Here is a 16,726-nt window from a genome sequence, read left to right on the forward strand (position 1 = left end):
TGACGTCATAAATTAGGAAGATTCTCATAATGTTGCGATCACGTGACACTATTTTGTTGTTGGTATTGTTGCCCTACAACATTTATACGTTCAAACTCTCAACATACCTTAAAGATAGGCTGAGACCAGCAATTATACAGATAAAGGAACTCTACTGACAATGAAGGTGTATCTGAAGACTAGCCAGTCAGTAAAAGTTGTGTAGCCTATATACATGATAATCATATGAATGTAACACGATAGTAGGGACCAAATGTCTACAGAATATGGGCAATACTCTAACCGAAGGGAACATGTGAGATACTCTCAATGAAGGTAAAAGGGGCTATTCTCTCATTAAAGGAAAAAGGGCAAAGACTCGCTGAAGTACTGTAGCGAAAATACTCTCACTAAGAAGTAATAGGACCATCATCTCAAGGGTTATTATCTTGAGGGGAAAAGCCAAATTTAATTTCCAAAGGGGCAATAATCTAGCAGAGGAGGGAGAGGGCACTGTTTCACTGGGTGGGATAGGGCAAATAGTCTCACTAATAAGTAAAAGAGGGAAATGATACTTCACATAAGTTTGTTTTTTTCCTCCTCATGACCCCCACAAATGAATAACGGAGCTCTTACCAGGCATACAGAGGCAGCTGTACTTCCCGGTCTCGTCCAGGCATGTGCCGTCGTTCTGGCATGGGTTGCTGTTGCACTCGTTGATGTTCTTCTCGCAGAAGTTGCCCGAGAAACCGACGGGACACTGGCAGAAGAAAGAGCCATTGGTGTTGACGCAAGTCCCTCCATGCTCACATGGACTGTCCTCACCTGAATGGTGATCAAGTAAAGCACATCTTAAAACATCAACAACAAACAGGCGGAAGAGACGGAAACACAGACAAATAATAATCACTTGTCAAGCGCAAGCAGAAGTGATCATGGGTTAAGGAACTTACTTTCTTTACACTCGTCGACATCCAAGGAACAATCTCGTCCACGCCAACCTTTCTTGCAGTCGCAGATCGGCTCGCCATCTATCGGAGAGGTCTCACAGCTAGCCCCGGCGAAACAAGGGTTGCTCTGACACGCGTCCTCCAGATGACATCTCAAACCTATAGGATATAACATCAAGAGGTTAATTTGACATTCATTAACCCTCCCCCCCCCTCTTTTTTTTTTTACTAAGTCCCAGTATAAACTCAGTGACATTTGTTGATTCAAAAGTACCGTTTTCCTTCATGTTGCGTTCAACATTAAATGAACTATTTTGACCAGTGAAACAGTTTGTAACACTATTTAACTCAGAAATGACAAGAGCAAAAAAAAGTATGAGGGAATGGAGACTTAAGTTAAATCATCTTGTATTTCAATTGTAATTAACTTCTAGGTCATTGTGTTGCGGTAGTTATTGAAAGGCATTCACTTCCAATTAGCTAATACGAGAAAAAGAAGTCACAAAACAAGCAAAAGAAAAAAAAAAGAATACTTAAAAAAAATATTAAAGCTTATCTAAGGGAAAGAACCGCTAATTACTGCTACTTATATCAAAATGACAGGTTTTGCGCCCTTTCTGGTATATAAATTAATTTATTCGTAATGATTGGTTATCTAATTGGTTAATTCTTGGATTGATTCCTGCTCAAACGTATTACCAAACAGACAGACAGACACAGTGAGTTGATATAAACTTTGTAAAAAAAAAAAAAGGAACACATACCAGTTTTGCCCACTGGACATTCACATTCGAAATAGCCGACCCTGTCGTGACAGATGCCCCCATTGTAGCAGGGCATCAGTTGGCAGTCGTCCTCGTTGTGGGCGCAGTAGGTGCCGTCCCAGCCGTTGACACAAACACAGAAGAAAGATCCAGGGCTGTTCATGCAGGTGCCCCCGTTCAGGCACATGTTGGGGTTCAGGGCGCACTCGTCAATATCCTCGTCACAGTACCGACCTAGATAAGGGCAGAATGAACACAGGTCACATTATGAAAGTTTCGTTTGCAAGAGCTTGACTAAAGAAAAGTTAATTCGCTATTAACTGAATTATAAGTTCTCCCTACATTCAACATTCCTCCCACCCATTCTGAACCTTTTTCTTGACACGTATTTTATACAAGATTTGTATTTAGATAATGGCATATAGTAAAGGCTCGGAAGCTGAGTGGTAAAGCGCTTTGCTTCGTACACCGAGGGTCCCGGGTTCGAATCCTGGTGAAGACAAGGATTTTAAATTAAGGCCTCTGAGTAAAAACCAGCTCTGAAAAATTAGTTTGGGAGGGGAAACGTAAAGGCTGTTGGTCGCTGTGCTGGCCACATGACACCCTCGTTAACAGTGGGCCACCAATACATTATCTGCCCTTTACTTGCACTAATAGAGCTAGGTTTCTCACGTGAACAAGTGCTCGCGCTGAGATGTGAACCAAAAGAAGAGGGTCACTCAATGGTACAGTAGTAGACATACCTGTATAAGTAGGTGGACACACACACACATAATCGTTGACCTTGTCCACGCAGGTTGACCCATTGTTGCAGCGATTGTGAACACAATCGTCAATGTTGACCTCACAGTTACGTCCCCTGAAGCCTGAAAAAAAAAAAAAAAAAAAACGCACCGGTAAACATTTAGATATAAACAGAGTTAGGTTTAGACTTAGCGAGACTATTGATAGGGACGGTGAATATGATTATAAAAAGAAGAGGTGGCGCCCCTAACGTCAAGACAGACAGGGTTCATATGTATGATTAATGATTTCTTCTCAAAGATTTAGTTATCTTAAACCCATTAAACCCAAGGCACCTATTACATTGTTTAATAAAATCAGTCCTACCCAGTAAGGCAATGATAGCTTAAATATGAACTTTTTGAAAGAGTAACTTCATACAATCATTAATCAATCAATCATACGAACTCGCCACTTTAAGTCAAGATTTAGGCTCTGTTGTTTCTAATAGCAGCACTAAGTTTTTTTTAAAAAAAGGAAAATACTATAAGCTTATTATTGGTGACATGATGATCTGTATGTGATGACATGATGATCTGTATGTGATGGCATGATGATCTGTATGTGATGGCATGATGATCTGTATGTGATGGCATAATGATCTGTATGTGATGACATGATGATCTTTATGTATGTCCGGTCTCTAAGCCCACAGTGCAAGCCCACGACGCTGTACATCTTCTGTCCAGAACATTAGGTGTGTGTGTATGTGTACGTTCAGGACCACTTGTGTCAAGTGGGGAACGCCCACAATTCCTCGTGACAGATCGGCCGTCATGCAGATCTCGATCATTAGCCACACGAGGAGGTCTGAGAGTAAGGAGGAGGGCCGTGAGGAGGCACAGAACGACGTCACACAAACGGACCACACCGCGGACTAGAACAGACCACTGACAAAAAACAATATGTTGTTGTTGGGTTGTTGTTGTTGTTTAGGTGGAGGAGGCAGTGACCGATTTCACATTAGATCTTTATGGTGTCCAGCTTACGTCTTAAAACTATCGAGAAATTAGCGAAATGATTAGGAACTTAATGTCCAGCTTATGTCTTAAAACTATCGAGAAATCAGCGAAATGATTAGGAACTTAATGTCCAGCTTGTGTCTTAAAACTATGAAGAAATTAGCGAAATGAGTAGGAACTTAATGTCCAGCTTATGTCTTAAAACTATCGAGAAATCAGCGAAATGAGTAGGAACTTAATGTCCAGCTTATGTCTTAAAACTATCGAGAAATCAGCGAAATGATTAGGAACTTAATGTCCAGCTTATGTCTTAAAACTATCGAGAAATCAGCGAAATGATTAGGAACTTAATGTCCAGCTTATGTCTTAAAACTATCGAGAAATTAGCGAAATGATTAGGAACACGTAAAGACTTGAGTTCTTCTACATTCAGCGAGATGAACACAAAACCTCCTTCATCAAATTGTGAGTATCCTAAAGGAACTAATGTTTATTGCATTTTAAAGTTGAAATTAGAACCCGTGAGCACAGACACACATACAAAAACGGGAAATAACAAAATAGAATTTACTCTCAAGATAAATTAATTGTGATTGGAACAAAAAAAAAAAGGAAAGGTTGGTGGGGGTCCGTTAGGATTTCTGGCAATGTAGAGATACATTTGGAACGGAAATTGGGTGGAAGGTGGTGAGGTCAGAGGTTAAAAATAACAACATTATTGTAACGTTGCACAGAGAATGATTTAATTTCATTTGATTTTGAACAAAAAAAAAAAGAACATGTCCACACAAGGAAGAGGGTCAGTTAAAGAAAACATTTTTTTTTTAAATCTGTTTTAATGGCGGTTTTCTCGTAATTATTGTTGCTGTAAATAAGACTCGGCGAGATTTCAGCGAGACTTGCGCGATCAGCGAGATTTCAGCGATATCATGCGTACAATGTTATAAAAAGACCAGGGTTCTAGACAGACACGTGACTCAAGTCTGTAGTACTATGTCAAAACAATCGTTACGCACGTCCACAAATGGTCAGGTCAAAACATCGCATCTACGTGAAATGTTGACATGGACATTTCATTCACGAGCCTAACTTACATCTAGACCCGACGTAAAAAAAAAAAAAAGTCTACTGCAGTTAGAGACACATTTGTAGACTTTTACAAGTTTGTGACTAACGAATCATCCAAATGTCTGTATACCCTTTGTAAAGGGCGCATTTTGGTTTAATAATTTAGAAAATATTAATATTAAAATGAGTATTACTGAATTTAAGTGTAAGTCAAAGGGAGAAAACTACTCTTTATAAATACTATAAAAGAGATTATTCAATCATTGACATATAGTTCAACCATTTCTTGAATTTGTAAAGTATGGACATCAAAAAATATATAATCTGCATTGAAAACTGTAGATTCCCCAAATCATCATTCATATTTCCTAAGAAACTGTAACACAAATTGCCAATATAGTAAAATCCCACATATTTCCCCCTCCCCACTTCATACACAAACACACACACACACATATATATATATATATATATATATATATATATATATATATATTGATTTTGAAACGCAACATCATTGAATACAGTAATCCCAACACTCTAAGCCGAGGAGCCAAGCATTAGCTCCATAGGTGCCCCCATTGACACGAACACTTAAACAAATAACACATTGAAAAACTAAGCAAATAAGTTACAAAATGAATACACATTCTACTTCCATGCCCACCCGCCCTATATGGAGCGGGGGGGGGGACGATATTTGAAAGAGTTACAATAATAAATACACCCCCCCCCCCTCCTTTTTTTAATGGCATTCTTACACCTGAACTTGGAAAGGTCAATTAGGTCATGATTTCACTGAGGCCAAATCATCCCAAATACAGGAGTCAATGCTTCCCAAGCAGCCGACAGGGCACAATGCCTTCCGAACAGCCGACAGGGCACAATGCTTCCAGAGTACGAACTTGCACCACTGGTGTGACGAGGCTAGCCCACTGAACACAAGGAAGCCTTGGTAATATGCTATAAGTTTAGTAAAATAAAATATTGTCCACGAAATGTTTTTCAAAAAGAAGTGCGGAGTCTAACAGCACGTACTTTGTTGACTCGCGTTACGTCCTCTGAGGGTAGGGCGGTGTGTGGCGTACAAGGAGCGTACAAAAGGGAGGGGGAAGGGAAAAGAGGGCGAGACAGTCACACCTATGTAGACAAAATGAAAGGTGAACGCTGTACAAAGCACGTGCGTGAAAATAAAGAAATGATCACGTGTAGTGTATAATGGTGCTGAGCGATGGATCCCAAAAGAGCTGTTTAGATTTTGTATGCAGCACAGACTCGATGAGGTAAGCCAATCAAATTTAGTATTTTCGTCCCCCCTCCTCCATGCAAGCCTGTACTGCAGCGATACCCCCACATTTTTCAGACAATGGATCATTTAAATTTCCGGGACAATTCACAGCAAAAGCACTTCGAGCCCATTGGGGTCGATCCTTTGTGGCTACATAAAGTTCTGTGAGCAGAAGTCTCCAAGATGACGATAGTACCGTTCCAAGGGTCGGATATGACCCGCAGGGCGTAGTTTGAGGCATCACTGAAATAAAACATTCCAAAAAAAGCTAATGCAATGATTTCATAGGTCAATGGACCCTTTTATCCTTCAGGGGAAGGCAGGAGTCGAGATAATCGATTCCACTATAACCACGTTGTCAGGTATAGTGAAAATGACCAATGATATGTGGATGCCGTCAAGGAGGTCACCGGCATATCATTTGCATAATTAGCAAGAAAGCGAGACAAAAAAAAAAAGCGTGACGTTGGGAAGTATTAGCATTGGTGCTTGGAGAAAAAGGCTGCACCAGGTGTTACCTCAGTCTAGAGATTATTTAAAGTCTTGCACCTTTATTGGCGAGTAGAATCTATTACAACAGGTCGATTCGAAACAACTTGGTTCGATTCCCTGGTTTAACTCAAGACCATGCTTTGTAGGATGGAGTCATTATCAGTGTAGTCTAATAGGCCTACTTTACGTGAATACCGACTGGTTTGGGGTCAATATAGACTTCTACATAAAGTGGTCAGAGTTAGTGGAAGATAATGTAAACAGCAGACGTGTGCGTGTGTAAGTGTGTTTACTTCTGCGTACTACTTCCGGTGTCGCACCGCCATGACAGAATGCTCCCCAAGAAGAACGGAGTTGTTAAAGTCACAAAGGGAGATAAGCGATGTTCCACTAAACCAACAGATCCCACCGACCAGTAATGTGACGAAAAGCTCTTTCCCCTTCCCCAAACGTCTTTCCCCCCTTCTCTCTCTCTCTCTCTCTCTCTCTCTCTCTCTCTCTCTCGGACATTACCGTGATGACTGAAAAAAAAAAGGGGGGGGGGAGGGGTTGCTGAAAAGAATTTGTCCCGTCATATTGACAAACAAGAACAGACGGAAAGAAAAAACACTACAGGCTTGTCTTTGTGAAGACTGAAGACATGCTTTGAGCATGAGGCGAGACCAGAGGGAAAAAAAACGAAGGGATTTTATAACATTGATCTCCCCTCTCTCTATTCAAATCCCCCATCCCTTCTCCTTTTTTTTTTTTTTTTACAAAATGGCAGCATCAAAATGTCACGATGTAGAAAATTTTGCATTTTTTTTATATAATTCGGATTGTCTCCAAATATAGGCAAATTTATTTTTCAAGCAAAGCCTGTGACAATAATTTCTTCTAAAGCGCTAGGCTTTGAACCGACAATCGAGAATTCAAATAATTCAAGGGACACGAATCCAAGGAACACGAAATGTTCTTTCCAGGGACTCCGTCTCAGGTCTCGACCTACTTTGAGAGTCGGGGGGGGGGGGTGGTCTCAGATCGAGATCTCAGAATGTTCAGAACCAATTAGGTTTCAATCATAAAGAGACTTTTTTTTCTTCTTCCTCACAGAGAAAGACACTTTTTTATTGGCCGCCGGTTACAGTCTAGCCTTTATACTTTATAGGGACATCAGAAAATACTATTTTGGTCTAACAGCATCCACTGAATGATCGAGTACCTGGCATTTATTGAGGAAAGTGATGTCGTTGTGCTGGATACACGAGCTTCTCTTTAGCCAAAGAAATTGGTTAACTCTATGATCGCTGTTTTTTATTAACTTGCTACTTTTTACACATTGAACGAATTTTAAAGGTTAGCACATGTTTGATTGTCATCCATTTAAAGCAACTTTAAGTCACGTGGAAATATGCCCCCGTTTTGGTGGTTGATGTGCATTATGTCTCAATATATGGCTCCTCCTCTCCCCCCCCCCTCTGAACGTATTGTCACCTCCTGACCTTTTGACACCGGTGACCTCCTGCGTTAGCTAAAGGATTCATCTTGGTGGTCCAGTCCTCGGGTATCCAGGTCGTTGGCCGATGTTGTTAAGTTATCAATGCTAATACTTGCGGCTCATGCACTATCATAGTTATCGGGGCCTTATTTTTATTTTTACTGAATCTTTCCTACAGAACATTTAGATCTAGTCCGAGAAAACTTGGTGTGGTTCTTCCATTATTGCCCTTGATAGAAATTATTGAAATATAGCTGCCAGCAAAATTATTTTTTACATGTCGATCTTACGAGAGGGTGGCTAATGGAATAAATAAGAGCAGTGTTTCTCAAACTGTGTTTCTCGGAACCCTAGTGTTCCGCGAGGCCTGAATAAGTATTCCACGAACCATTAAAAAAAATTAACTAGTAGGCCACCACGTGATTTAATATCTCTAATAAGCAAAGTATTCCTTTAAATAATCCGATGTTCGGGGTGTTCCGTTAAGGATTATATAAGGGTCCGAATATATTTAACGCTTGAAAGAACATCCACTATTACAACTATACAGTTTTATAAAGCAATTTATGAAAAAAGCTTTGACTTCATGTCTGTCTTTCTTTAGGACATGTGACTTGTTAACAACAATTGTGTGAATAACTATTTGTCTTTCATTACTATCATCAGCGTTCACAATTAGTGTGCTAATTACACACAGAAAACAAAATGGCCAAAAAAAAAAGAATGTTCGTCTGCTGATGAAATCCTGTGTGTACTGCTGTGATGAAGGGCAAACCTTGAGGAGTTTTTGTTTTTCAAGTTGATGTGGGAACATGGCGGCCCCGAGGCAGGGCACAAAGGGAAGCAATTAAAAGAATGTGGTAGCACCAAACGTTAATTGAGCGCTTTCTTCATTAAAAGAGTTCAACAAACGTCTCAGTTACGTCCCATGCCGGGATTGTTTGGCGGTTGGATGTGGAGGACTCGCTTGACTGACGTGTGAACAAGGGTGCCTCGAGGGGAGAGACATAGGATGAAAGTGATTGCCCATTTGTTCTTGTCCGGAAAACATTCGTACACATTAGATCCCTTTAAATGTACACTAAATGTACACATTACACGTTTGAATACACTGATAAACGAAAAAATAAAAAGAATAACAATAACTTTAGGTATACAGTTGACAATGACTTCATTTACAACTATTCTTTACCCCGAAGGCTAGACACAATAGTTGCACATACATTTCAATGGACAATTATCAATGAAGTCAATAACAAATTGTGTTTATTGTTTTATTTTCCTCTTCCTCTTTGATACAATTTGGAACAAGGCAACTTTTCTCTCACTCTCTCTCTCACACACACACATCTATATCTATCTATATCTATCTCTCTCTCTCTCTCTCTCTCTCTCTCTACATATATATATATATGAGAGAGAGAGAGAGAGAGAGAGAGATAGATAGATAGATAGATAGATAGATAGATAGATAGATAGATAGATAGATAGATAGATAGATAGACAGACAGACAGACAGACAGACAGACAGATAGATAGATAGACAGACAGACAGACAGACAGACAGACAGACAGACAGACAGACAGACAGACAGACAGACAGATAGATAGATAGATAGATAGATAGATAGATAGATAGATAGATAGATAGATAGATAGATAGATAGATAGATAGATATGACAACGACTAACAAAATCTAATTTTCTTGCAAAGCCTCTCTCCATTTCAAATGGAAAAATACTTCTGAATAATTAAATAAATATTCAATCAATAAAATCTTAGAACGTTTGATTTGAGATAGACCTAATGAATCAAATCGCCTCAGGTTATAAATCACTCTCGACTCCCCCTCCCTCCCACTGCTCAGGTTGTCATAAGCGATTTTGACGAGTGCTTTAGATAAACATTTTTTTTTCAAGTTGAAGATCAGTTGCCAAATGATCCAAGAGTATGGAAAATCGTATACATATGGAGATCACTTCAACGCAGGACATTAAGGAGATTATAACTGCAGATTGAAGGATTTCCCCCTACAGTGATTATATTAAGCGGCAGTACGGATCACATCTTTATAGCACTCGAACCAGGCCTCGGGACTTGAGTCACTTAAGGTTTGGTGTAGTCCCCCCCCCCCTCTTTCTACTAACATTATGTCTCTATAGCATTATAGGCTCAGCTTTGAGCTCGGTTCAATCACGTGACTGTAAAGTGTTAGGATAGGCAAGTAATGCATCTAAAGAAACAACGAGCCACGTCATTTTATTCAAACAACAATTGTGTCCAGCGATGATTTACAGTGGGCCGAGCTATGGTTTACAACAATATGACCAGCTATGGTTTACAACAATGTGACCAGCTATGGTTTACAACAATGTGACCAGCTATGGTTTACAACAATGTGACCAGCTATGGTTTACAACAATTTGACCAACTATGGTTTACAACAATGTGACCAGCTATGGTTTACAACAATGTGACCAGCTATGGTTTACAACAATGTGACCAGCTATGGTTTACAACAATTTGACCAGCTATGGTTTACAACAATTTGACCAACTATGGTTTACAACAATGTGACCAGCTATGGTTTACAACAATGTGACCAGCTATGGTTCACAACAATGTGACCAGCTATGGTTTACAACAATGTGACCAGCTATGGTTTACAACAATGTGACCAGCTATGGTTCACAACAATGTGACCAGCTATGGTTTACAACAATGTGACCAGCTATGGTTCACAACAATGTGACTAGCTATGGTTTACAACAATGTGACCAGCTATGGTTTACAACAATGTGACCGGTTATGGTTAACAACAAATATGCCCAACTATGTTTTAAAACAATGTGACCAGCTATGGTTAAGAATAAATGTGATCAGCTATTGTTTACAACAAATGTGACCAGCTATGGTCAACAACAATGTGCTCAGCTATAATTTGCAACGTGCCCAGCTATAATTTACAACAAATGTGACGAGCTTTTTTTTATTCTAATTTCTTTTTTAACCTTTCGTTTTACAGTCGATGAGTTCAACTTGAAAAAAAAAAATTTAAAATCTATTTCACACCCAAGAAAGAATTCAACCAGATATTAAACCAGATACACGGGTTTCAATCTTCAATCACGTAGCGAGGAATGGTCGAGTGGAGAGAAATTAACACCCGTATATGTTACGACCAAACCCTTAAGTTCGCTCAAGCTCTATATATTTAAAATGACCGTCGTGTAGTGTATAGTGTAATTTGGCCGGCCTTTTCAAGGTCTCAGATCAAGATGCTGATACATTGCCACCAGTAATAATTAGAGATAACGCGAGCATGCGCTTTCCATATGTCGACAATTGGTCACTGTGACACTCGAGGCGTTCTTGCTGATGTCATGAAAGTTGAGGAGAGACTCTACAAGACATTGTTTTCCATGAAGTGAGTTTGTCCTTCTGCACGAGAGAATAGTCCAACTTAGTTCCGTGGACAATTACTACGAAACATCGTATCACTGACCGTGGGCCAGTGGAAACATAGAAGGACAATAAAATCTTATGTGACTCTTATGTCACAAAAGTTCTTTTTCTTGTAAGTGATCAGAAAGAAATTAATCACCAATGAACAAAGTTGTACAGAGCTATCAAAACAAGCTAACGATTTTTTGTTCCACTTGGCAAAATTCCCCTCAAACCATCTCGCGAACTGACTGACCAATTACCATAGTCAAGAAAAGATCTCACATTTGTTGTTATGGCACTTCTTTGGTCAATGCCCTGTAGGGCGGGCCATTTCTTACTTTGACCAAAACATACACTGTGATATAAATTTTAAAAAGCAGTCAATACAATCTTTCAGGCGACGAATCGAATGTATGTGAGAAATATTCCATGATATCATTGTAGGCTGGCCAGAGAACTTTTTACTTTCAACATCTTATTATTTCGGTTTCAGCTTGATACATGTGTTTACAAATCTTTGCTTGTGCACAATTGTTTACATAAACGTCCAGAGAAATAGACGCTAATTTTCTTGGAGGATCTACAATGTAAAGCAATTTAATGAAAGTGGAGGCACTTCAGCACCAAGTTTTCTTCACCCCCCCCCCCCCAAGTCGTCTTTTCTCTCTCCGTCACGGCATTGACTTAAGAAACCTTATGAGAGCCTCTTCACCCGTGTTGAAGTGACGAACCAAAGGGGTGGGGGGGGGGGGCTGTTAGGGGGCTACAAAAATACAAATGTGAAGCTAAGTGACAAAACAATGATAAAGGGTGCTTCAAGTAAACAATTCAACTTAATGGATACCTTGGTAGGACCCCGGGGTGTGTCTCTCTGTGTGGAGGGGGGTGTAAAACACAACTGGATGGAGTCGAAGCCTAAATGGGGGGGGCCGTGTCATCGAAAAGAATAGATGTGCTACAGTACTCCGCCTCCCACTCTTTACTGTTAAATCCTGGCTTACCAAGTACAATGTAGAACTAAGGTTCATGTGTCAATGGATTCAATTTAATGAAATTGTAAAAAAACAAATGTACGACCAATAGACCTACACATCTTGTTATCTGTACAACCCAAGTTTCAATAGGGAAAACTTAAGTGGAGTACAAAAGCGACTCGTGATTTTGAAGCTGAGATTCAGTCTGAACTTTAAGAGCTGTCAGCAGTGGGAGAAAATGGTTACCGAAGTAACTGAAGACCCCCATCACTCCCAGGACTGATGTTTAAACAGAGAATACTTCCACGGTATAAATGTACGTTCCCGGTACGACACAACTTGGAAACTGAAGGATATGGAATAAGATTGAGACGGCTAGAAAAAAATTGAAAGACTTTAAAGAAAGAGCGCGTTATGTTGCAGCTACGCAAAAAGGTACATGTACGCTTTATGACAGATGAATGCATGGTCGGAACGCGCTTTGGGCTGTCTCCACAAAGATCCCGAGTTCGAAACCTGCCCGCTTCCATCCCCCCAACATCGTGCTCAAAAGGTTCGCGCTGGGATCTAACGATCGTCATGCTCGGAAAAAGCATCGAAAACTTTGAAACAAGAAAAAAAAATTCACTTAATCCCAGCGCTACCTAGTCAAGTGACTTCTAAAAACGTCCCAAGAACAAAATGCTTCAAAGTACAATATGAAAACAAAGGGAAAACAAAGGGATCGGGGGGGGGGGGGGGACCATATTGGTGAAAGTCAGAGCTGGCACTGTCCCAACTTTTATTTGCACCCACTTAGGTCGATCTGCACGGAAAAGGCGTATACTAAGACTATAATATAATTTCTGTGCATACTACTGTCAGCGTCTGAGCCAAGTGCGTTGCGTCCAGACAAATTACATGGTTATCGCAGACAGTCACGTCACGTGACTGGGGCGAGAGAAACGTAATACAAGCAGGGCGGTGGGTGTGGGGGGCTCGCTTTGCTGATTATGTAAATATTGTACTTTGATTACCAGATTATCGCCTCATCACGTGACTCAGTTCAAGCTGAACAAAAAAAAAGGGGGGGGGGGGTGAGGGAGGAGATAGCACACACGGACGCACATTCCACTCATACATCCATGTCTTGCCATTGTAATCTGCTCTCGTCCTAAAGCTCGTGAAAATAACATCTTATGTGACGTCTGGTGCACGAGCCAAGTTCTAATCAAAGACAGAGCGAACAACTCAGATGTTAGAGATAGTAGTCTACTAACTACATACCAATTGAGTATCTGTGACCAACAAAATATGCACTCTACAAGACTATTTTGAATACAATATATACATGAGAAAGGACTAAAGGAAACGAATCCTGAATTCAAACTGTAAACATTGTTGACCACATTATATCACCTTCACTATAGTGAAACCCATTCTTTTAAAAAGCTGAATAAATCATTACTTGGTAGCTTTAACAACTTTCACTATTTAAAAATAACAAATATGTTGAACTAAGTGAAGAGGGGGAAAAAATCACTGTCTTAAAATAGACATGATAGCAAGCAAAGGGAGACTACCGTTATCTCTAACTCCATCACACAGACAATAAATATTAAAACCTTACGTAAAAAATAATAACACTAATTCAACGTCTAAGTATTGACATTTGTTTCACCTCGCTGCCAATTGAAAAGATCATTATATTATGGAAATTAATAGGTCTGGGTTCTGATTACTATATGCACAGTCATAGACATACCTCGGTCCCAACTACAAAAGGCGACGGTACTAGAATATTCAGAGGGTTTACACATCCATGCAAATTTCTTAAACCATCAATATGTGTGATATCGAGACAATGACTATATAATCTCTACAACAACAGTAACTACACATATAATATAGTAACATTAAACCGACACGAAAACGACGACAGTCACATGATTATCTTTTTATAAGATCGTCTGTAAACTGATCGAAAAATTGCAATATAGCCCACACTACTCATGCCTGGGACATACTTGAAAAACAGAATAGAAACAATGCGACTGAACGAAAATTGTGTCTGTGTGTGCATATCTAGAACACTAAAGAGAAACCAGGAAACAGCTGTAAAGTATAACTTTTATACACCATGATGTGGGACTAGACTTGAGACATCTCGGAGAACAGATTTGGGAAGATGATAGCGTCAGACAAGTCTACATGAAAGGGTTTGGTGAAGCATGCACAATTCTGAACATGTGCTATAAAAGTCGAGGGGAAGGTTTCACTATAAAATGAAACATTCGGCATGTTCGAAATACATCAGATAAATCTTACTACATATTTCGAACGAAATCTACTGGTCTTAAGGTACGAGGCCTATGTAATGCTAAACAAGAAAAGGATGAATGTGCTAGAACGACAACCCTACCTCTGTTAAGTCAGTCGTCTGCTAGTGTTAGCAACATTTTCATGAAAATAAACATAGGAACCCCCCTCCCTCTTCCTTCTTCAAAACGCCCCCCTCCCCCCCCCCCTCCGACAAAAAAAACAACCTAACTTCCCAAACAAAAGAGTTTTTGTATTCGCCCAACATAGAAAAAGAAATTATCAAACAAAAATGTTATCTTTAAATGTAAACATCCGATGTGAATTTTTGTGTGTGTCTACGCCTGTCTTGAATGTTTTCATTGCATAATCTACGCCAACTACTTGGTGTAAACTATAGCCACGCTTAGGCCGTGTGGGCATGGACAAAATAAAACAGCTGTGTGGGCATGGACAAAATAAAACAGCTGTGTGGGCATGGACAAAATAAAACATAGCTGTGTGGGCATGGACAAAATAAAACAGCTGTGTGGGCTTTGGACAAAATAAAACAGCTGTGTGGGCATGGACAAAATAAAACATGGCTGTGTGGGCATGGACAAAATAAAACATGGCTGTGTGGGCATGGACAAAATAAAACAGCTGTGTGGGCTTTGGACAAAATAAAACAGCTGTGTGGGCATGGACAAAATAAAACAGCTGTGTGGGCATGGACAAAATAAAACATGGCTGTGTGGGCATGGACAAAATAAAACAGCTGTGTGGGCTTTGGACAAAATAAAACATAGCTGTGTGGGCTTTGGCAAAATAAAACATAGCTGTGTGGGCTTTGGCAATATAAAACATAGCTGTGTGGGCTTGGCAAAATAAAATATAGCTGTTTGGGCTTGGTAAAATAAAACATAGCTGTGTGTGCTTTGGCAAATTAAAACATAGCTGTGTGGGCTTGGCAAATTAAAACATAGCTGTACGTGTTTTGGCAAATTAAAACATAGCTGTGTGGGCTTTGGACAAAATGAAATACAGCTGTGTGGGCTTTGGACAAAATGAAATACAGCTGTGTGGGCTTTGGACAAAATGAAATACAGCTGTGTGGGATTAAGTCAAAATAAAATACAGCTGTGTGGGATTAAGTCAAATAAAATATGACCACATTGGCTAAAGCAAAAACGATATCTTAATGTGTACAAGTAACTTTGTGTACATTGACCAATGAGGCGACAAGTTTGACAGACCTATGTACACATCTGGAATGAATTCTTTGTACGACTTTCATACAAGAGAACGCGAGCGCTACACACGCACGCACGCACGCACTTGTAAAAAAAAATCAAAAGGTCGTGCGTATTTCATCTGCTCAACATATTTCTGTAACTTGTAAGTCCAGTGCTCGCTCGCTTTATCTTTGCATACAGACTTGGCGTAAGACACAGAGTGCACCCCCCCCCCCCCCAAAAAAAAAAAAAAAAAAAAAAAAATTGGTACGCTTTCTTGAGGAACACACGAGGGCATTGTTTTGTATATTATTGTTCTATAGTCCCCGCCCCACCCCCCTAGTTCTCTCGCACACGCAGAGTTCTCTAGTATCACATTTCGATGCATTTCATAGCTTACATTATATCCACCCCCTCCCACTGTTACTCTCCTCCCCCCCCTCCTCCTTCTAACAATGACACCCCTTTCAACCTCTTCAGCTCGTGACAAAACAACCAAAACTAAAACAAGGTGCCAAGGCTGTTCTTTTAGTTTCTAGCGCCCCCTTTTGCCCCCCCCCCCCCCGCCCAGAAATTTCCAAAACTGTCTGATTATCAACACACACACACACACAGACGAAATTGAAAAGTCTTTCTTCAGCGCCGTCTGTCGGCACGTTTTAAAGTAAAGAAGCAGGTCCAATGGAACATAATTCTTTCTCTTACTTTATTCGTAACTATAGGATTTACCTTTTACTTCTATAACCAAAAAAAAAAAAAAAAAAAAGAGTTGGCCCAGAAAGGCCGTTAATGGCCTAAGAATAAACTGTAACAGGCCGTTTGAAATCCTTTCCTTCTTGAAGGAACAACACGTGTTTTCATCGGATGTTATTTTTTTTTATGCAAAGAAATGAAACCACAATTGCAACAATTGTCAGAGTAACCGTGAGATGGAAATCTTTGTGTATTTACTGTGAGACACTGAGCATTTGTATGAGAAATGGGCTTAAAACAAGTAAATCGTGATTACAGAATCGTTCATTGGACCAC

The 16,726-nt window shown here is 39.9% G+C and overlaps 1 protein-coding gene across 4 annotated transcripts in view; it reads right to left on the minus strand.

Annotated features, from left to right (window-relative positions):
- Positions 1 to 16,726, minus strand: part of LOC106077245 (neurogenic locus Notch protein-like) — a 121,089-nt gene that overhangs the window by 22,516 nt on the left and 81,847 nt on the right. For all 4 annotated transcript variants that reach the window (XM_056040135.1, XM_056040138.1, XM_056040137.1 and 1 more), the window contains 4 exons: positions 2,437 to 2,559; positions 1,694 to 1,927; positions 933 to 1,088; positions 616 to 804 (listed from right to left, as the gene is read on the minus strand). In XM_056040135.1, the coding sequence (XP_055896110.1) occupies positions 616 to 804; positions 933 to 1,088; positions 1,694 to 1,927; positions 2,437 to 2,559 (702 nt within the window). The remainder of the gene's footprint in view (positions 1 to 615; positions 805 to 932; positions 1,089 to 1,693; positions 1,928 to 2,436; positions 2,560 to 16,726) is intronic.

This window comes from Biomphalaria glabrata, chromosome 9, assembly GCF_947242115.1.
Source record: "Biomphalaria glabrata chromosome 9, xgBioGlab47.1, whole genome shotgun sequence".
In the NCBI taxonomy this organism is placed as follows: domain Eukaryota; kingdom Metazoa; phylum Mollusca; class Gastropoda; family Planorbidae; genus Biomphalaria; species Biomphalaria glabrata.